The 23,417-nt window shown below is 36.1% G+C and overlaps 2 protein-coding genes across 2 annotated transcripts; one reads left to right on the plus strand and one right to left on the minus strand.

Annotated features, from left to right (window-relative positions):
• The first annotated feature begins 704 nt into the window (after positions 1 to 704).
• Positions 705 to 10,100, plus strand: LOC121733733 (mucin-2-like). The gene is made up of 3 exons (XM_042124085.1): positions 705 to 751; positions 6,968 to 7,843; positions 9,358 to 10,100. The coding sequence occupies exons 1-3, from the start codon at positions 718 to 720 to the stop codon at positions 9,525 to 9,527; spliced, it is 1,080 nt and encodes a 359-aa protein (XP_041980019.1). The 5' UTR covers positions 705 to 717; the 3' UTR covers positions 9,528 to 10,100.
• Positions 10,101 to 14,865: 4,765 nt separating this feature from the next.
• LOC121733783 (cyclin-dependent kinase 8) lies at positions 14,866 to 22,298 on the minus strand. Its single transcript, XM_042124138.1, has 8 exons — positions 21,915 to 22,298; positions 21,324 to 21,575; positions 20,323 to 20,512; positions 19,264 to 19,477; positions 18,559 to 18,727; positions 16,379 to 16,495; positions 15,565 to 15,637; positions 14,866 to 15,110 (listed from the first exon to the last, which is right to left on the minus strand). Exons 1-8 carry the CDS (start codon positions 22,161 to 22,163, stop codon positions 15,004 to 15,006), a joined length of 1,371 nt encoding a protein of 456 aa, XP_041980072.1. The 5' UTR covers positions 22,164 to 22,298; the 3' UTR covers positions 14,866 to 15,003.
• Between the last annotated feature and the right edge of the window lie 1,119 nt (positions 22,299 to 23,417).

Consider the following 23,417-nt stretch of genomic DNA (forward strand, 5'->3'; position numbering starts at 1 on the left):
AAGATCTTATAAGAAACCAACTGTCCCGGCAAACGTTGTTTTGCCATAAAATGATTTTCCCTGTTTTCCTGCTTTTCTCTTGAAGTTTTTTCTGATTTTTTTTCTATAGACCTCACGGACGCCCGAGACCTTTCCAAAATGCAAAACCGTGGAAATCGGTTCGTACGTTCTGGAGTTATAGCATCAGGTACCTAACCCGACTTATTTTTATATAAGTACTAGATTTCACATTAAATATTTCTAATAATTCGCAGTTGAGTCCTGAGTACTAATAATACGCAGTTACGTTAGCCTAGGCTAGCCTAATCCTAGATAGTTGAAAATAACAGTGAATAACTTAGGCCGATTTTTATGTTTTTGTACAGTACACTGTACACCTAATGTTATGTCAACTCAGTACTTACACCTAAAAACTTAGTACAAATCATAGACATATACAAATATATATGTACCTCAAAAATTACACACCACAACGCGTTACAATTACTGTCTTGACTAGGACAAAGTTTGTGCGTACCAAAACTTAAATACTGGCCTAAATTTGCGGTTCTGTCTTCTTTCTTTGACTGTAAAATGTGAATGCACCACAAACCAGTGCATCAGGCTTCGATCTAAAGGCTCAACAACAATTTTCCTCGACTGTACATTAATCATTTATGCGTAAAGCGTAAACTCGTTGTGGGACTTGTCCACTGGCCAGATCGCTGTGAACTCGCTATGGATCGTGTTGTGTCGCTCGTCGTTTTAACACGTGAGTACTGTGTACTTTGTATGTACTTTTGTGTACTCCTGAGTACATTTTTATACAAAAGTGGTCCTCATGTTGTCGGAATAGAGGTCAAAGATAGGTGTAGCCAGTAAGTTGTGTGCCATGTCAATGCCCCGCTTTCACTGTGTGATTTTTGACAATGGATTGTTACCAATATAAAAGAGTGTATTTAGCAATGCTGTTGATATTGGTGATGTTTTGGAAATGCTTTGTTTTGATCTTTCTCACAACCCAATCACAAGCACTAGATTCTGTTACTTTAAGAAACAATGCGGTTTTTTCATCATAACAATCTCTATAGTTAATTATTATTAAGACCGTATAAAACACATAAGCTTTTACTTTGATAGCCTCATAACCTGAATTCTGCCTTAACCAACTCTACATATTATTAAGAATAAATTACGTGTCTCTCTTATGCAAGAAGCAATATTTTATTGGGAATTCTGGATAGTGCTATAAAACTTAATAAAATGTAATAAGGCAGTATCATATTTTATTATGTTTTATAGCTACTCAGTAGCCCTAGCATGGCCACCAGTAGAAATTAGAAATGCGAAAGTATAGACAAACTGTGGACATAAACTAAAGGTGCCGTTCCGATCTTTACTGCGGCCAATCGCGACCGACAAAAATTAAATTAAAATGCCACTTTATGACAGACTATAGTATATCATATATGTCATAGAGTAGGATATTATTTGAATTTTTAGGACTATAGTCTGTCATAAAGTGGCATTTTAATTGATTTTTTGGGAACGAAAAATGATAGGAACGCTATCTTAAGTTTATCTCCGCAGTTTGTCCATACTTTCGCATTTCTACTGGTGACCGTGCTAGGGCTACAGGGCATGTTGCCGAATAGGCTAACCACTACTTAACTTGACAGACAGAGTATGGAAAATCTGTCAAAAAAGTTGTGAATAAAATATTCGCAACTTTATCAGAAAGTGGTGAAACAGGCCCTCAGTGTTCTACATTATAATGTGGTTTAGCTGCCCGTAGAGCCAAGATTCTAGATTCATCAGCATCTATACTCTATAGTTATTTATAAACGCGAAAGTGTGTCCGTTTGTCTCCTCTTCACGCAGCCAGCAGCGCGCCTAATCTAAAACAGCTGAACCAAATTTTGATAAAATTTGATATGGATTTACTTTGAGCCTTGGAAAAAGACATAGGATACTTTTAATGGAAAAGTGAACGGTTCCCACACGATAAACAAATTTCTGTGCAACGGAGTGGCAGGCATTAACTAGTTATAATGAAGAAACCTTAATTTTCAATTACAAATCAGGCTCTTGCAATGTTCCTTTCGCAAATTACTTTGATATGTACTGCATAATTACAGCCATATTGTTCAATTGGCCAGACGTAAATCAATAAAGTAATAATAATTAAATGTGACAAAACTAATGAACTGTTAAAAAGACGTCGTAAGTTTTTGCAATCAACTAGCCACTAGGCGTTATGGCCAATGCAACTAGGTACATATTTACCATAAACCTAGTATATATTAAGTCTATGATATTTACGACATTTTAATGTCTATGATATTTAAATGCTATAAATGTAAATAAACAATAATTAAAAAAATTCGTAAAACATCTAGGTAGAACTTTCTAGGCCAAAATTTTTGGTCTTTCAGCGCTGCTACTTCCACAGTGAACTCTCTATGTATAAGGAACACATACTCACCCTAAAGTATTATCACTTATTTTTGTTACACCTTGTATAGAGTTCGTCAATCGTATAGCTTTTACAAGAGTATAAATTATAATACTTACTTTTAATGACTTCGTACTAACATTAAATCCGTATGCAGTTAATATAAAAACAATATTCAAAGATTTAATGAAAAAAAAAAATAAGCAACTTTTAATGTTTTCAACTTGCTTGCTAATCAAATAAGGTTTCTACAAATAAGTTTTTAACTTTACATTCGTAAACAAGTAGAGTTCGGAGCGTGCGAAGTGGGTGGAGGGGATACAGAAACCGATTGCCGCGCTTGCCGTGGCAAAAATATGCAACCAAAGGGGCTCAGTTAGTAGTCAAACAAACTTGTTTTGAAATTTTTAGAAATTGGTCTTTATGGTTTTTCTATCGTAGACTGCAAAAATAACAGCAAAAATAGGTAGTCAGTATACAAATTTAATGTTTTTCCTAAATTCACCAGGAAATTAGATCAGATAGCTGCTGTTAAAATGAAAAAGTATGTGATATAACCTAAAATTGCATTATCAGTCAAGTCAATTTTATTTAAGTTGCATTTTATAAAGATATTAATTGAGTACCTAACTATTATTTTTAATGTTGATGAATGATGGACCACCATGTTCTCAAAAACCCGACTACAAAACTTGCAGTGATAGTTTCATAGAATACCTATTTTATTTAAATCCAAAGTATCAGTGTTTTAGTAAAATAGACTCCGATTTTCTTACAGAGTGTTAATATTGTAAAAATAAATAAAACCAAGATTTTTAAAAACATTACGTCATTTTTTTTTTCAAGTATAAAGTACTTATTGCTTGTATTTTTGTTACTGATTAAAGCAGCAATATGTTTGCACTTGCCGCTCTGGTTATAAACGCAGCTGCATTTTACTCCAGCAACTACCGATCATTATTATCTATCTGTAAGAATAAATAAAAATGTTTAGACTACAGTACCTTTATCTAAATGCTTAATATATTGGAAATACCGAAAGGGCATAAAAACGACTGACGACTTTTGACGACCTGCCAAATAAAAGTGGTTACAATTTTCATTAGACTGCCTCTCTCTTTTCATCTTGTTATAATTCCATAAAGGATTTTCTTCTCTCTCGCACTCTTTGTTGGTCTTTAGCATTATAGGTTTATGATAATAACATGCAAATGTTACTTTGAATATTTTAATCTAAAAACAAACAAGTTTGTGATCTAAATTTGAAATCATGTTCTTGCGTTTCGTCTGAATGAAAAAGTCACGTTCGTGATTCATTGATAAAGTATTTTAAACATTTAAGAATGTATTTTATTCCGCAGTGTGTTTGTTTGCATTGAAAATTAGGGATGTCGGAATTGAAAGAAAATATCGATATACCGATACATCGATATTTGAAAAAAATATTAATATCGGTCTCGATATAAGTATCGCAAAAAAAAATCGATATATCGGTCAAATTTTTCGACCAATTTGCTTTTTTTAAATTGATTTATAGTCCGTCAAAAAAGTCAAGAAATTTAAAAGTGGTAACATCGTAGTGTCATCCCTTTTTTCTAAGACTGGGTTGCACCAACTAACTTTAACTTTAACTGTTAATTTAACTTTATTTTTAACTTTAACTACAATGCAAAATGTCAAACTTTTGGTTAAAGTTAAAAATGGACGCCATCAAGACGCCATATTTAACCATAACCATAGAGCTCGACAAGGTTTTAAATGCATGTGGCGAAAAAAGGAACTAACACTTTCATCATACAAAAACCGCCATTTTTGACAGTTCTTCTTTACCAGCAGCGCCCACGCGCATATATAACCTTGTTGGATTAGCTGTCATCTGTCAATTTCTCCGGGCATAGTTAAAGTTAAATTTACCTTAACTATTACCATAAATTTAACTTTAAGCACGCCTCTGGTGCAACCCAGTCTAAGATTGATAAACTTTACTGACCTAACACATGTCACTTTCTTCTTCTTCTTAATTTAATGGCACCCAAAGATGCAGTGTTGCACCATTGACCATTCTACCAGTGTCGAGTTAATAACAAGCAAAAGAAACGAAATTTCGACAATAATTTTGAATTTAGAAGAAAGTAAACAATATGTTTGATTTTTAGAAGACAAGGTAAATTATATACTATTAAATCTTAATATATATAGTATAATAATATGTAAATATGAATAAAATACCTATATAAATAAATTTTAAGTCAATGACACATGTGACACATGTGTCATTGACTTAAAGACAGAGTTGCCAACTTAAAAAAAATCAACTTAAGCACGAAATTAAAAAGCAGAAAATATAGTTTTTGATACAATTTCGATATTGGATATTTGATATCGATATATCGTAACAAAATATATCGCCCAAAAATATCGATATATCGATATTTTTTCGACAAGCCTATTGAAAATTATATAATATTATATTTAAAACTAATTGACACAATATATTATATATAGTAGGCGGTGTAGACCACAGAGACTTAGAGTAACCTACTTGTTATGGGCACCTACTTGTAGTTTATTTAATCTCGGAAAAATGAGCTGTTTCCAATTTCCACCTATTCAGGGTTCCGTACCCAAAGGGTTTCTCTCATAGAAAACAAGCGATCTAAAACATATCCAAAACGATTTTTTTACTTTAACGCGGCGTCACCAATGGACGTTTTCACCAACCACCTCTAGGCATAATAGCATTATGGTTTTTTCGTTTTCTAATAATATTATATCGGACTGAGATGACAGTTTAAGTGGGTATCGGAGAAATCCTAAGAAATAGGTAACCTTTAGGTACTTAGATGATATTCGAGGACACTAAACGTTATTTATTGGTTGGTGAAAATGGACATAAACCCTTTTACTCCTCTTAATTAACTCTAATTTAGTTGTGATGTGAATTGAAATTTCTACCTATATTATCAAGCTTCTAAATATCTGAACAGTTAAATAAAAAATCGGCCAAGTGCAAGTCGGCCTCGCGCACGTACTGTTCCGTACCATTATAGAGCGAAAGCAGCTAAAAAAATTGTATGGGGGATCCTTTATTTTATTTTTAATAAGGATCCTTTATTAAGGATTTTGTGAAAATTTCATTTTTGATTACGAGCAAAAAAGGCCAAAATAATCACGTTTCTTGTATGCCCCCCCCCCCCTTAAATATTATTTTATTTTGCTTTTAGTATTTGTTGTTATAGCGGCAACAGATATACACATTCTGTGAAAATTTCAGAAGCCTAGCTATAGCGGTTCTTGAGATACAGCCTGGAGACAGACAGACGGACAGACAGGCATCGAAGTCTTAGTAACAGTGTCGCGTTTTTATCCTTTCGGTACGGTACCCTAAAAAACTGCCTGGCACTGGCCAGCAAAGTGCTTCATGATAATGCCCTTACAAAACAATAGCTACGTGATACCATCAAGATCCATATTGCCTAAGAATTCATAAGCATTCCTATACCGTTCGTAATTCGATAGGTATTCTGATTAAGTATTTATGAATCGAATGCCATAATAGTTTAGACATGCTGAACACCTGGTAAACTACAATGTTACTTGAAATCAGAACTAACTGATGTGTAGAAAAGTAGTTAAAGAACTAAGTAATATCCCTAACTACTAATTTACCTTTTATAAAAGTAAAGAATACAATGTTATGTTTTAGTCTGAAGCGTCGACGTCTTATATTAGAGAAAGCTTACATATTTAAGTATATTAAATTGTTCCATTCCATTAAATTGGTTAAAACCACAAAACTAGGACTAAGTTTGATATAAGAGAGACCATGAATGTCCTATCATTTATTCGCGCAATGTACAGAAGTCGCAGGCAAAAGTATAATATGTTATAAAGACACAAAACAATCAATGAAGCAAGTATAAGTCGTTGAAAATTAATTTGCTTCAGCGATTCTATAAAACCGATCCTTACGTAGTCGACATACAACCCTTGATAGAGGTAAAACGTCCCTGAACGGATTGTACGCTTATCAATCACTTGTGACTCGAACAGAGCGACTGGACGCAAAAACAGACCTTGAAAACCTGTTCTGATTCCACTGCAAAAGGCTCATGCCTCTTGTACATGTGACATACTTAAAGACTTCTTACATTAGGCTATTATGCAGAAAATAAATTGCAATTAAAGTCTAAAATTGTATGTCGATTAAAGCTGTATGAAAACTTGAAATCGTCGAAGATTCTCAGAGCAAAATACAGAAATTAGCACCTAACAGTAAAGGCACACAATTATCCGGGAAAATAAGAAAAACCAAAGACAGAAGAAAGTCTCCAGAAACTAACCGTTTCATAAGTAAATGACACGAAATAATTCAGAAAAGCTAGGAAAAAGATACAAGACGATCTAAAATAAAAGTCAAAACTCTAGGAAAAAAAAATCACTTTAAAATTGTATGGCTGGTCTCTGATACTACTAAAAGATAAAGTTAGCTACTTTCTGTACCCATCTCATTTCAAACATTTATTTTTACAGTGTTACAACTATGCAGAGCGAACATCCCAAAAGCCTTACCGGAGTGGTACGCAGCCAACCTCATCAATGACCCAAACTACTCTCCAAAACCACTCACTGAAATCTTCTCAACCGTCGGAGTCTACCCCACGAACACCGACGCAACCACAACCTGGACCACAAGAACCACTCCCACAACCACAGAACCAACAACCAGAAATGTCCAGACGCAGCCAACTGAATCCCCCGCAACCAGGCAACCGCCCCCAGCGATGTCCCAAATAACCAACGCACCAGAAAACCGAGGCTCTCCTGCTATAATCTGGCCGGTCCCACAAACAACCCAGCCACCTCAAACCGTCCCAACCGATCCACCAATCCAATCCACTTCCCCCATTTGGAACGTCAACCAGCCAAACTGGTTACAAAACCGACCGGATCTGGGCTCGGGCGTTTGGAACGGGAACAACAATTGGTCGCAGCAGCCGATCCAACCTTACGTGCCTCTGGTGATCAGCCCAAACACTAATTCACCTACAAACCGGCCGTGTGACAATCCGACTTCATCCCAATCGTCGATCGTGTCGAATGTGCCCCAAACTCAAGAGCCTACAACTCAAAACTCCGCGTCTCCGCGACCGATAATAACCATAAGCGTCAGACGCAGGGGCCACAAGACGAATGTTCTTATCAATCCTTCTACCACCTCCTCAACTACAAAGAGTCCAACCACGACTAAAAGGAAACGCAACAACTACGAAGTGTGCATGGAGTCTTGCAAGAATAAGAAGGAGCCCATCTGCTCCAGTCCGAAAGGAGCCACCCCGATCAATCCGGACAACTTGAAAGGGTTCGCGTCAATGTGTCATATGGCGTGCCAGAATAATTTTAGAAACCGTAAGTGTTTTATTGTCTTATTACTTAGGTGATTAGTATTAATATTAAGTATAATTAATGCAAAAGTCTGTCTGTAGCCTCTTTAAGTTAGTTCCGAAGAAATAACGTAGGATAGATAAATGGATTTGTTGATACTAAAATAAAGTGTACCTGTGGTTTAGACGATTATTGTTACTTAACTATTATTTTAATTAACATACTACTACAGAATATATAATATTAGTAAGTATTACCAAATACTACTAAGAACATGAGTGATGAACTGATGACTGATGAGCATTGAGCCCTAAAAGTCTTATGCCGGTTTTAGTCGATTATAGTAGACAACAGGCTTCAACAAGTTACGCATGTAAAGTGCAATATACATTACGTACCTATACAAATATTTAATTAATCACGAGTGAATTAGACCGGCAAAATGCGTGAATGCGTAACTATTCAATAGCAACCAAATATTTATGCCGGGGGTAATCAATTTTATTTTACTGACATTTTAATTTTTATTCATGTATTTGTATAGTTTCCATTATAAATGCGAGAGTGTATCTTCTCACGCTAAATAATTTTGAGTCCCGGAAAAGGATTAAGGACTTAGGATAGTTTTTATTGCAGCATAATGTACGCACGTGTGCCGCGTACTAACAGCATCTCTGCACCATCTAGTTATGTTTTTTTTTTGTCTGAAGGATGTTCAGTATTTTATAATAATTATGACCTGCATTTTATAATAAATATGAAAAAATTATGATATGAAAAATTCATCAAAACCGATTTTATTTGCGGTTTGAGTGTCTTCACGCTAGGTAATAGTACAGACACACGTTGGTCTTTATAAAAGGACGACCTCTGTGGCTCAATGGTTAGTGTGTGGCAACTCAAGCCGGGGATAGCGTGTTTCCAACCCCGCCGACGGAACAAAAAGTTTTTTAATGTTCCTGGGTCATGGAGGTGTATTAATTAATATGTGTATGATATAATAAAAACGTGGGAGAACCATGCTTCGGCACGAATCGGCCGGCTCGACCGGAGAAATACCACGTTCTCACAAAAAACCGGCGTGAAACAGAGCTTGCGCTGTGTTTCGCCGAGTGAGTGAGTTTACCGGAGGCCCAATTCCCTTCCCAATCCTCCCCTATTCCCTTCCCTTCCCACCCCTACCCTCCCCTATTACCCTATTCCCTCTTAAAAGGCCGGCAAACGCACCTGCAGCTCTTCTGATGCTGCGAGTGTCCATGGGCGACGGAAGTTGCTTTCCATCAGGTGACCCGTTTGCTCGTTTGCCCCCTTCTTTCATAAAAATAAATCTTAAATATATGTATTGTATAAAAGTATCAAATATATTTCCGTTGTCTGGTACCTGTAACACAAGTCCTTCAGGTACCTACCATGGGGCCAGACTGACGTGGTGTGAAGCGTCCATAGATATTTTAAAAAAAATGTAGTATGGATTCAAAACTTTGTAATGTCACGAATATTAAAGAAAGAAAAAAATATAATGGCAATTTTTTTTTCAGAACAATACGAGAAAGTAGCCGACGGTCGCTGCGGCAAACTCCGCACTAGAATCCGACCAGTGGGCCAGGACAAACTCAACAGGAACGAACTAAATAAGGCCCAGTACACAGTAGTGCATAACGGGGACGAAACCGTCATTGAATTCTCGCAGCTAGAACGCTCGAAATAGGGCACAGTTTCCCGTGAACTAACCTAGTCGTTTTAGTTTACTAACTGTAGAACCACAGCAAATATGCAGTAGGCTATCTTAATGCTAAAAAGCGACGTGATTTCTAAGCAGAACAATAATACTACATAACATCTTGCGTATAAAACTTGTGTGAGTTACAGAAATGTGGTTTCAAGAACATCTCTTTTTTTATATTGTGGTAGAACTAACTAACAAAAAGTACTGGTTCTAGAGAAATAAGCTTATTATATTTACCGTCATAATCTTCGTTAAAAATTTCCTGACTTGATATACCTCGGCCTCTTAGAAAACTGACGCGCGAAGGTATAAGATTATTGACTGGAAACGCAATTGTAACTGTGTTCATGCATGTAGGAATTGCCTTCCATCAGGCTATTTGTCTGCTCATTTGTCAGCTTTTCCCTAAAAATAGTAAATGTGTATATTATTTAAGTCTTAATAGATTAATTATTATATCAAATGAGACCTAGATATTTTTAGAGACTGTTATATTATTTTATGCTATTATGCTAAAAGTATTAATATAGTAGTAAGAAAGTTTTAACCGGCCATATTTAAGAGCGTTTACGCCGTTCACGCTCAATTTGGCTTAAAACTGTACTTTTCAAACTTGAATAAGTCATCAACCACTTATCTTTATAAAAATGTTGATTACTTATTTTTATAGGAAATTTCACTGTCCTTATAGTTAGTAGAGAAAAAAATACGATTTTTAGAGTATTTGTACATTAAATCTCGATACCTTAACAGAGGTTTTCTTAAATTCCGTTTTAGTATCAGTTTCGAAGCTTTTAATTTACGAAACCAGCGACAGATCTAATTAGAAAAAAATAATAACCTATTGACAAGATCTTTAAGCAAATAGTTAGTAGAAAAAAAAAATTCATTTTGTTATATTACTATAAGAAATTTCAATTCAAAGAATGAGAAATATCAAGAATTTAAAACCTTATTTTTACCTATTTAGCTTACTTATTTCAATATAATAATAGCTTCATATGATAGAAGAACACTTTAATTAAAAACATACTTTTTAAAAATCAACAAATATTTTGTCATTTTTTTTCTACAAATATTTTAAAACTACTATAAATCGCTGCGCGCAAAGCAATTCAAATTAGTCCGCCGCGAGGCTTGCTGAAGGAAGGACGTATCGCTCCGTGCTGCGCATGACCTTTGTTGACCCTTGTCGCGCATACCAGACTAGTGAACATTTATAGCGCGATCGAAAAATCTTGGTTCTTTGGTAAGAAAAATATTTTATTTTGTTGGTAAGTAATATATTATATTTTATGTATGTATTTTTTATGGCGGAAAATAATTTTACTATTAAAATACATTACATTACAGAACTAATGGGAAACAAAATGAAGATGTTTTTAGCAAAGAAAAGGAAACGCAAAAATGTAGAAAATTTGGAAAGTTTGGAAAAGGCAAGAGAGGCCAAAATGTTGCTATAATTATCACTATTATCCTTACTTCAACTTATTTTTTCATTTAATTGCTTACTTAGTCTTACAAATAACATGTTTTGTGTGCTTTCTGTTTGTATTTCAGGCAATATAAAAGTAAATCAACTGAAGAAACAATATATATATATATATAACTGAAGAAACAATATATAAAAAGATGAATGTGAAAACCAACACGCAGAAAAAGTACCTTGAATTGTATTTGAATAGCAGTATTTTTGACCGACTTCCGAAGTTTAGTACAGTTAATAGAATAATATGTGCTAGTTTCATGCCTAAATCATATCTATCTGCAAAGCTGAAAGCTATAAGAAAACCTGAAAGTTTGCCTGTTTGTGACCTCTACAGAGAAAAGAACGACCAACAACTATGGAGTTTTGGTCGCGATTACTTAAGGAGGTATCCAGTTCTGATGGTCTACCTGAACTTCGAGGAAGAGTAAAGCTGAATTTCATAGCTTATATCATTCTTCAAAGTATTTACAGTAAATGTAGCAATCACTTCTTCCAGTGCCGGACATTTTTAACCGACTTCCAAAAAGGAGGATGTTATATGTTCGGGTGTGGATATATATATTTTTTTAATTTTTATTTGTTTATGTTCAATGATTACTCCGTCGTTTGTGAACCGATTTTTGAAATTTTTGTTTTGTTGTATGAGGTTTCACTCCAATGATGATGGAAACCATGAGTAATCAAGGGAACTCCTCGAAATTTATATGAAAACTTAGAGTGATTTTGGTTTTATAAGAAGCATCCTAAGCATATGCTACCAAAACGCAAGATTTTGCACCGAGGTATACTATGGTTCCGAAGATACTAAGAGAACTCCGGATCCCTTATAGATACAAGTTTGGGGGTTTAAAATTTATGATACCTAATTTGAAATATAAAATCTGTCAAAGTTGCATATTATTTATTTCTTATAGAAACTCAGGTAAAATAACTCGAACGGAACTGCGAAGAATACAAACTATGATATTGAGCTTTACTCTTTCTCGAAGGTCAGGTAGACCTTCAGAACTGGATACCTCTTTAAGTAACCGCGAGTCGCGACCGAAACTCCATAGTTGCTGGTCATTCTTACCTCTGTAGAGGTCAGAAACAGGCAAACTTTCAGCTTTTATTAAATGACAAAAGTCTGGCTGTCGCTAGTTATTTATGAATGCTTCACGACACATCAATCTGGTCCCGTAATTGAGTATTTCAGAAAAAAATAATTATTGATTTTTTTAATGTATTTTAAAACCTTATTATTAATTATATTGATATTTAATGCAAAAAGCTTAAAAAAATGTTTACAAAAAAATGTTGTCAAAATGCATCATATAAATTCAAAATAACCATATGTTCCTATTTGAATATCAAGGAGTCACCTCGATTTCTCATGGTTTCCATCACCAGACCACCACTTTTGTGAACATGGTACCTACTCGGAACAATACAATGTACAACAAAAGAAAAAATTTGAAAATCGGATCACAAACGGCGGAGTCATCGTTGAACATACATAAAAAATATTTCCACAGCCGAACGTCTAACCTCCTCGTTTTTGGAAGTCGGTTAAAAATAATTGTAAAAAAAATATTATGATATTTTATGATATGTATTTAATTTAAGAATAAAATATAATATACTATGTGTGTTGTTTACTTTCAACGTTTACTTTCAATGTAAGGGCTGATTTACCAGATAGATTTTACCTGAGTAATAAATAAGTAACTTTATAATGTGTTATGTGTATATTATTTACCCCTATAAGAACCTCATGTCATAACATATCCGACGATTGAAAAATAATTCGAAACGAAAATGTGTATCTACTTTTCAATCGTCACCTTTTTTTGCCAATTAAAATTTATGATACCTAATTTGAAATATAAAATCTGTCAAAGTTGCATATTATTTATTTCTTATAGAAACTCAGGTAAAATAACTCGAACGGACTATACTATCGATAGCAAAATACCATACTATCGATAGTAAAATATACATCACTAGCACACGCACACATTGACAGATCGAAAATGGTCACGCATTTTCGGGTTATCAGGTGGTCTATACGACAGTATATACCTATTAAGTCTATGGTAGTAATAGTATGCTAAAATGTAATGGTAAATCATAATCAATAATAATAAATCGACTCGCATCGACATTGCATCCGCATTCCGCACGGATCAAAATCTTTTGATTTGACTATAATGAACCAACTCACGCACACAGTCGCACTTGCTTCTGTGTGAATAAAAGTGCACTGAATTACATGAATCTTGAAATTATGCGTACGACGTAAACGCTCTTAAAACCTAAATAAATGTCAATATCCCGTCCAATTTTATTAAGGTTAAAAATAAATTTATAACATGGTTTAAAAATATTGTTTATTCATAATTTTATACTGCCCTATTATTAATAAATACACATATAATCAGTCAAATTCTTTCATGACAATTCAATAAATTATACTTACAACATTTCATTATTTTTAAGGCTAAAAATTCACAGAATATCAGACAAAATTCTAGCCCGGTGTAATTAAATATAATACATATTAGGCATATTTATGTTAACAAAACCTTTTGCGTCTAAAGAGGAGCAAAATAATTCGCAAAGAACTTGCTAAAATGACTGTATAAAATGTATGAACAAATGCTTAGGAACTTTGTCATTTCGCGAACATGATAATATAATATTTATACTTAGTTGAAAGAATAATAATTATTTTTAATATTGATCTGAGAAATTCTAATACTACACAATCTATTACTTATTCCGAGCCAGCTCGTGTATAGTCTTTTTAGGTGTAAGTAGGCAATGAAAGATGTAACAAGTGTCAAAATATAAAATGCCCCTATGTACGCACAATTCACTGCCTGGCCTTCTTATGGCGACATATCTAATTTGTTTATTATATTAAGGGTATTAAACATGCTCCGGCAATTTACATTGTTATTTGGCTAGTCTAGACCAAAACCTAAGTTATTTGGCTAGTTAGACCGAGACCACGTTGCGTCGTTACATTGCGTCGCTGCTGTTTATCAATAAACAAAAATCAAGTTCATGCTGAAACATTGCCCGCACTAATGGTTGTGTAGCCACGACAATTATATCGACCAATCAGTGTTGACGCTACGACACAACGTTATGGAGCGACATGGCTCGCTCTTAATTTAGAACAAAACTTCTCAAGTAAGTTGGCTACTTATTCGCCTAGCCAAAAACTTCTAAGGTATAGGTTACACGGTCAGTCCGGCATCAGTTCAGTCCATCAGTCTGATCCAGATAAGACGAGATCCACTATGCGCTTTCCTCTTCAATTTTCGTCATCTTCTTTCATTCAACTTTCGTTTTGGCGCATTCAATAATTGAATGCGTCATCGAACGCAACGCCAACTGTCATTTTTAATAACAAAGCGAAAGTTTTGGATACGGTCAGAGGGCATGCGTCGCGGGCATGCCTCATGTTCGCTGTTGACTGCGCTATAACGCATACCCTTGACGAACAGAAAAAGGCACAGTGTGGACATAGTAAAAGGAGGGGAAGTAAGTTATCTTCATACAAAGGCACCGCGCGCGGCTTGTATGTGTGCGCCATAGTATCAATGCGTCGCCACGTACGGCACACAACAAAATCTCGGCCAGTTTAGCTTCGTGGATACCGCCAAGATTTTGTTGTGTGCGGTACGTGGCGACGCATTGATACTATGGCGCACACATACAAGCCGCGCGTGGTGCCTTTGTATGAAGATAACTTACTTCCCCTCCTTTTACTATGGTGTGGACAAAGCTAATGATCGTGTAACCGTGTGATTGACAGACTGATCATTTTTAATTACTTACGTACTTTCCAGTCATCATTGTGGCACCAGTCTCACTGGTGGACTGAACTGATGCCGAACTGACTGTGTAACCGTATTTTATGTCATTTGGCTGATTATTCGAGTAGAACAAATCCTCTTAGTTATTTGGCTAGATCTATTACTAGAATCTTTGGAAGTTGTTCTGTTGTTGATTGTTCTGTTGCTGGCCGAACATCATCTGTTGCTGGTGGAACTCGCCGCCCCCACCGCCATTGCCTTGGTTCGGACCTGAAAATTGTGACCATTAGGGTAATTTTGTCGATTGGTCAGAATTGAATCAATAGCGGAATCATTCGGGAACTAAAGCTTAATTGTTAGTTTTATTACCACTGTCTCTTCTAACATCTCTCAACATTCAATAACTCAATCATCAAAAATTTTTATCGACGTTTACGCTATCCCATGTAGATCTTTGTTTGATAGTTGATACATTGGACAAAACACTTGACAATGACACATTAACCCCGCGTTCCACTTAGCGTCAAAAACGATCAAAACGCTCAAAATGTCTCCTATTTTGAGCGTTTTGATTGTTTTTAACGCTAAGTGGAACGCGGGGATTTACATAATCCATGTATACTATGTATTATTATTATTTATTATATTATAAAGTTTTTTTTTATAACAAGGTTTGTATATACTTTTAATTTAAAATATAATACATATTATGTTTGTAACATACCTGACATCCTCATTCGTTTCGCGTTGTTCGCGTGCTGGTCATGGCTATTCGCTTGAACTTGATTTTGTTGTGTCTGAAAATATATTTTTAAAATTATAATAAACAGTCGCGGCCTAGGCATCCTATTGGCTAGCCAATACTACTAGATGTCTGCGACAACTACGGTACTTGGTCGAGTTATCACTAATATTGATTTGACATAACCGAACCAAATATTGTAGGTCGGACATCTCTGGAACCTGCCCGGCTTAGCTTGTCTCGGCGCCGAGGGGAACTTCTACCATAGTGAGGGAGCACTCCCTCACTTTAGTGGGACAGGTCCCTTATGAGGGAGACCGGCCGGTCGTGGAGGGTGGTTGTATTTGACAGATCCAGGACACCCTTTGTTATACGGCTGATGGCAAATCGCAGGTGGTTTTAGTGGGTAGGTCAGTCCCACATACCCCCAGGGTGCTTCAGTACGAGGCACTTCCGAAACCTGGGGGACGCATAAAGAATTTCCCCTGCATCTCTAATATATAAAATTCTCGTGTCACGGGGTGCGTGGTTGAACACCTCTGAAACGGTTCGATCGATTTTCGTGAATCTTAGCGAGCGTATCGGCTAGAGTTGAATAAATAATAGTAAAATATTACAACTCGAGACTGACGGCGACCATTGTTTGTGCGACGGGATAGCGATGGACGTTGCCATGGTGACATACTTATTTAATTAGTCACTTCAATAAAATAATATGGGCGAAATACTTTATATGGCAAAACAACGTTTGCCAGAACTGCTAGTAATAAAATAAAATCATCTCCAATGATCTCACATTTGGCTGTTGCTGCTGGTTCTGCCGGGCTTTCGAATCGCTCTTGTCTTGATCTTGGTCGTCGTCTGTAAGGAACTCTCGCTTCGGGTATGGGATTGGACAGCCGGCAAACACATCCTGGAAACGAGGCAAATGTTTATTAATATTGTGTATGAATTATGATCAGTGATCACGTTGCAATGTGAACTGACTCTAAGAGCCAGTCCACACGGCGCGTTGCGTTGCGTCGACGCAGCGCTGCCGTTTGACGCATAGCCGGCCACACTGGCGCTGCGCCATCGCAGCGTTATTACGAAGCAGTCTTAAGAGGATACACCAGGGGCGAGAGAAATTGAAAATAGGTATTTGAAAATGTATTGCTGTCTCACCAATCTCAAGTCTCCCACCGCAGAGCGCGATAGAGACAACACGACAAAAGTTCTAACAAAAGAACAATAAAACTTCGATTAGTTGTCCGCTGATTCCTTCTTCAAAACTTAACCGATTTAAGTATTTTTTTCATTAAGAATTAAAGCAAGGCTTGAGCTGTGTTCCTATGTTTTATTTTTTTGTATATTCTAGCCAGTTTTGTTTTCTGGGTGTTTGAACACAGAGGAGAATCTGGCCATTTTTTGGGTTTTTGGACGTTCTTATCTTTTTTAATAATTCAATTATGAAAAAAAAAAAGAAAACATAGGGACATGCTAATAGTGGCCATAGATATTCAGGAAAAAAATCATAACTCTACCGGCATTATCCAGGGAGGAAACAGGGGACAGCGTTTGTATGGAAAAACGGCGGTGTGGAATCCTATTAACGTCAACCCACCCCCTCCCGCTTCGTCATGTGTGCGTTGCGACGACGCAGCGCACCGTGTGAACACCTTGGTTATTTGTATGTAAAACAACGCAACGCGCCGTGTGGACTAGTTCTAAGGGACAATTAAGACCGCAACGCAACGCGTAGATGCATTGCTAAATTTGTATTGAATTGACAGATTTGCATGACTCTCACGCAATTGAAGTCTGTCAAATCTACGCGGCGCGTAGATTGACTTAATCACGTCAGTCTGAGTTGACCCTTAAGATGCGCTTACACAAGCAATAATTGCTCGGCGACACGAATCGACCGATCTGGAGCAATATTGAGCAATTTCAATAAATTGCGGCGATTTTTTCGTCGATGTTGCTTCTAATTGCTACAGATATAATATATCGCTCAATGTCGCAGATACGAATTGACGTATATCTGAATGGGCTTGGAAATTCCAGGCAATTGTATTGCGCAATACTGCTGCTTGTTGCCGCAAATTGCTTGATGTAGTCGTGACGTCATAGTTGACTAGAATTGAGCAATTGCACGTATAAGCGTACCTTTAGGCTGCAATTATAGCAATTGTATATCACGATTTACGCACCGCTATATATGTACAACTAAATGACGCCCGCAACTCATCAATTGTGTCTGTCTCTCTGTTACTTCTTCACGCCCAAACCACTGAATCGATTTTGCTACAATTCGGTATGGAGATACTTTGAGTCCCGGTAAAGGACATATGATACTTTCTATCCCGGAAAACTGTACGGAGTTGCGGGCGTCATCTAGTCAGGCGGGCCAGTGAATCAGTTTAGTTTGAGCTACCTTCGAGGCGACTTCGGAGTGTTAAAAACAAGTGATCAAGAGTGATACCAGTGAAACCTACGAATTGGCTACGACCAAGGACAGTGATATAGTGTTTTGGACCTAGTGCTTTGTGTTAGACCTAGTGCTATTGACTAAAGTCTTCATACGAGTCAGCAGGCCTTTCTCTCCAAATCCTTCGAACCCTAGCACATAACAATATTATAAAATGTATAAATAAATAAATAAATAGAATATCTTTTTATTAAAAATGGGTATCATGATACACTTTTTGAAAGTCGAACGAAGAAACTTCGTTGCCTACCACCGGTTCGGGAACTACCCCGCCGAGAAGAACCGGCGTAAGAAACTCGCACGGGGCCATCTTTTACTAAAAAAATGGAAAATTACAATGTTATGGCTTACAGCTATGTAACAAAAATAAAAGAAAAGTAACCTGCATGGAGCCACCCTATTCCCAAGGTGAGCTGTCCTTGATGCTTAAAGCTTATGCTAATGTTTAAAGGATAGTAATTGTTGTGACTGCTCTTGTGCATTTTCAAGTATTAATATTATTATACCTGTGTTGGTAAGGGATCCTCAGAGAAGTAAGGGTCCTGCATAGCCTGTTCCGATGTTATTCTCTTGTTAGGGTCCATAAGTAGCAGCCGCTGTAGAAGACTAAATGCCTTGCTGTCAGGTTTTATCTTGTGCCTGTCCATATATTTGCTTAGCGAACAATTTTGGTAGCTGAAAAATAAACATTTACATTGTATGTATATCATTATGTATAGTATCATATTAATTAAAGTAAACTTTACTGAAAACTGTCACCAAATTTCTTGATGTTTGAAGGTAAATATTTATTATATATACTCCCAGATATTAACAAATTTATAATGACATCTTTTCATGAAATTGGACACATGAACATTTTAAGGGTGTTTGTTATTGATCTAAAATAAATTGTTACCAAACAATAAAAAGATTATTTAAAAATTGTAGCACAACTAGCTGATCCGGTAATGTTGTTTTGCCATTTAAATTATTTCTAGTTATAAATTACATTATACATATATAAATTATTTCTAGTTTTGTACATATATAAAAGTAGATAAAAACCTATTATCTGGCCTAACAAATTATATACTATCAGAGAAGTTGATTCCTAGGCAGATAGTGGACCTAAGTAATTTCATTAAAATCAGTTTGGCCGTTCTGGAGGAGTGTTGTGACACGAGAATTTTATGTATTATGATTATATCATACCTCCACAAAAAACTTACTTTGATCTCTTAAAATCCTTCACTAATGTGGCATGTTCAGGCATTTTTCTGATGTCTTCCCAATCTTTCTCTAGCGGGAAACCCATAACGTTGAATATCCTGTCCAACTGATCGTGGTGGTACGGGTTGCTAGTCTTGATGTCTTCTTGACGACAGTGGAATATTGGCTCGGATGTGAGCAGTTCAGCAAATATACAACCAATCGCCCATATATCTGAAATTGACATTACATAATAATATTATAGCTGCTATATTTATCTGATATGTTGTAAAATATCAGAACCCTTATTCTGATTTTTAATCCAAAATTATAATAATATGCGCCTTTGAGAATGCAGCAAAATAGATAGTTTCGCTCGCGTTAAGAAGTATTATTATATACAAACTTTCATCCCCTATTTTAACCCCTTGGGGGTAGAATTGATTAAAATCCTTTTTTAGCGGATGCCTACGTCATAACAGCTACCTGCATGGCAAATTTCAGCCCGATCCGTTCAGTGGTTTGGGCTGTGCGTTGATAGATCACCATGTCAATCAGTCACCTTTGAGTTTTATATATTTAGATTTATGTCACTCAAACAACAAACAGGAGATTTTTTAGTTTTGATGAAATAAGATGTTTGTAAATGGTTTGCAATAGAGTTTTGATATAGACCGAAACTGTATGATGCTTCGAAAATGTTTAGAATAATTTGAGGCATCAGTCTTATTTTGTTTCAACAAAAACTAATTTTGCTCCTTTGTATGTTCCAAACCACCAGGCTGGTAACATCATTGTAGACAGTTATGAATCTCTCAAAATGTTGAATAGTATAATATCCCACAACCTTTATATTTTGTGGTAGACTTTACGGAAAAACTATCACACCTATTGATTTGTGCTTTAACATAGTAATTTTATTAACATGTAGCTGTGTTATCATCAGTCAGTCAAGACTTTTTATATGACAAGGTTGTTTATATTATGTAGATTGTAGATGTGTTATTATCATCAGTCAGTCAAGGTGTGACCGTGTGACAAGTGAGCCCTCACAAAGCTCAGCTTTTAGCTAGTATTACCTATAGCCTTAGTATAATGTCTGGCGCCCAGTAGTAGCTCTGGAGCTCTGTACCAGAAAGTGACAACCACAGGATCTAAGTCAGCTAGGGGCTTCAGTGGTGCGTTGAATAACCGGGCGAAGCCCATGTCCGCAATCTTCACTCTGCCTCTCTCTGGGCCTTCCCCCATCACTAAGATGTTAGCTGGTTTCTGTAAATGGGATAGTTTCTATTGTTTATTTCTATGTATGCATAATTCTGATATTGCTTTTGGACAGAAACCTATAATTTTGGAAAGTATTTTGCTACATAAATACTCATTTTAAATAATCATCCTGATGATGATCCATGATCCATGATGAATAACAAGAATAATTTCAAGTTTTATGGTACAGGGCTGGCTCGACCAGAGAAATACCACGTTCTCACAGAAAACCGGCGTAAAACAGCGCTTGCGCCCTATCCCTATCCCCTTCCCTACCCTCCGCTATTACCCTATTCCCTCTTGAAAGACCGGCAACGCACTTGCAGCTCTTCTGATGCCGCGAGTGTCCATGGGCGACGGAAGTTGCTTTCCATCAGGTGACCCATTTGCTCGTTTACCCCCTTATTTCATAAAAAAAACTGGGTGGTAAACAATTTCTACAGAAAATAACCTTCTTAGCTTATTAACAAAAATAATAAAAAAACTGTTCTTGACTTTTGTTGTTTTAGCATGGAATAGGGTGAGTGGTAAGTATATAATTAAGTAGGGACATACATTATGGATGGCCCCTTATGCAAAAGTTGGACTTGTACACACATCTCGCAAGTAACATTATTATACAAACATAGCAAGTTGTACCATCGAGGAAATTGATTCCTAGGCAGTTCAACTCAATGTTAATTATGGCTGGGTTTGATGTAATACAACCAAACTATGTAGGTCCCCCATCTGCCCAGGAATCAACTTCCCCGATAGTAAAAATTGTAATAATAAATTTATATTTATTCATAATAATTATTGAGCCTTTAAAACTTACCAAATCTCTGTGCAGGACCCAATTTGAGTGCAAATAATGAATTCCATCCAAAATCTGGTATAATAAGCTTTTGACCATACCCTTTGGCACTATCACTGTTTTCTTGTTGGCTTTTGCAGCCCTATGGAACTTTATTATGTGCCATAGATCATGTTCTGCGTAGTCAAATAGTAACCAAACTTTACGGTCTGTGTGTGACAAAAATACTCTTATTAAATTGATTACATTGGAATGCTTCAATTCACGCAGCAACTGTAAAAGAAAAAATATATTATGAGTAAAATAAGTACAGTTTTGATCTCTGTGATAAGAATAGAGGTTAAGACATGCAATTAGATACTTATCTTATTTTAAGGTATCATTTTTAAGGCTGCTTAAGCTATATTCAAATAAAATATGTCAGATAGTATAGTTGCAACTTTATAAAAGATAATAAAGTAAATGTATGAAGTAAAACTTATTAGTAGTTTGTGAAAAAGACCCGTACAATAGTTAAGAAGTTTCATAAGCAAGTTTTAAACTGAGATAAATAGTTATAAAATTAAATAACAAATAAGATGATAGTTTAGGGCTTTGTATTGTAATACTTACTGCAATTTCCCTACAAGCTGACATAGATAAGCCTGTTCCTTCTATTTGTTTTAACGCATAGTCCTTGTTGGCATCCGAACCATCTTTTCTTCTGGCTTTGTAGACGTGTCCATAGGTTCCTCGGCCGACTTTGCACCCTTCGTAGTCAAATAGGTCTTCGACTTTTGAACGCTCGTTCTGGGTCTTCATTTTAAACTCGTAATCCATCATAACTGGTGCCATTGTTTTGTTTTGAAAATTATCAGCCATTTTTATATTCACTGTGTTATAAAATACCTAAATTTGTAAAACAAATAGTTTACTGCACAGATTACTAGTTTATATTCGAGTTTACTGTTTACTGTTCTGTTTAATTTTTTAATTTATGTAATTTTGTTTACAGACTTTACAGGTTCGACCACAGATTACTAGTATAAATTTGTAGAGGTTCGACATTCGACAAGGCTTTAATTGAAGTTTGACAGTTGACTGTTTGAACGTGGGTGACATTGACAGGAGCTAAAGAGCGCTCACCACCATTGACTTTCTGTTTCCTTTTTCATTGAATGTGAGCTATTCCTGTATAGGCCCCATCCCCACGCGCGAACCGCACGCGACGCCGCGAAATTTCCGCGAAACGTGAGTGTGGATCCGATTCGCATATTTTTCGCACTTCGCGGCTGGTTCCCCGACTTCATCCACACTCGCGCGCGAACCGTGCGCGACGCCGCGGCGCCGCGAAATTCCTGCGAAGCATGAGTGAGAGATCCGATTCGCATAATATGTTTCGCACTTCGCGGCCCGTTCCCCGATTGTTGTCGGTTTTCTGTCCCGCGACCATAAACTTTGTAGTAAAATATCTTTGTTTACGACAGTATAATATTATAAGTATATGCCCGCGACAAAGAGATTTTTTTTAAATCTTTATTTTAATAAGGGCTTTTGCCATACAAGACATGCCAGCATTGTTTAGTGAACAGATAATTAGTCCTACTTTATACTTTATTACTTTTAAATACTTTATTACTTTATATACTTTATACTTTATAATATTACTAGCTGTTGCCCGCGACTTCGTCCGCGTGGACTTCAGTTTATAAAGCGCGATGTTAACAAAATGAGGGATTTTCATTTATATTTTTTAATTTTAATTTTAAAAATCTTAACTAGATGGCGTAAGGATAGACGCTTCTAGATTTTCTATTGGTTCCTCACCGATCTGAAATTATCTGCAGGTTGGCATCACTGACTACATATATGGGTTGTTTCCAAAAAATATCAGTGTACTGTCAAGTGTGACATAAATCAAAATATCTTAAACCTAAGCGATCATTGGCCTAAGGGATTAGGCCAGTACACTGGTAATAGTTTAGGAACACGCTGACATAATAAAAACTTGTCAAACTGAAACTTGACATCTGAAAGAGTTTTGGCGGGCATGTCGCTTTCAAACTTCTTCTACTTTTTATTGTTGGTGTGGTTTTTATTATTTTTTCCCAAATTGTGGTTTTTGGGTTTTTGATA

Source organism: Aricia agestis, chromosome 14 (assembly GCF_905147365.1).
Source record: "Aricia agestis chromosome 14, ilAriAges1.1, whole genome shotgun sequence".
Taxonomy (NCBI): domain Eukaryota; kingdom Metazoa; phylum Arthropoda; class Insecta; order Lepidoptera; family Lycaenidae; genus Aricia; species Aricia agestis.

What these genes read in the sequence shown, in the direction of transcription:
- LOC121733733 (XM_042124085.1), top strand. Translation starts at nt 718, where the DNA reads ATGGATCGTGTTGTGTCGCTCGTCGTTTTAACAC. An exon ending in GTCGCTCGTCGTTTTAACAC is followed by an intron (nt 752 to 6,967) that starts GTGAGTACTGTG and finishes TTATTTTTACAG; the next exon opens with TGTTACAACTATGCAGAGCG. An exon ending in CCAGAATAATTTTAGAAACC is followed by an intron (nt 7,844 to 9,357) that starts GTAAGTGTTTTA and finishes TTTTTTTTTCAG; the next exon opens with AACAATACGAGAAAGTAGCC.
- LOC121733783 (XM_042124138.1), bottom strand. Translation starts at nt 22,163, where the DNA reads ATGGCTGATAATTTTCAAAACAAAACAATGGCACCAGTTATGATGGAT. An exon ending in GGGTCCTGCACAGAGATTTG is followed by an intron (nt 20,513 to 21,323) that starts GTAAGTTTTAAA and finishes TCCCATTTACAG; the next exon opens with AAACCAGCTAACATCTTAGT. An exon ending in AAGGATTTTAAGAGATCAAA is followed by an intron (nt 18,728 to 19,263) that starts GTAAGTTTTTTG and finishes TTTATTTTTCAG; the next exon opens with CTACCAAAATTGTTCGCTAA.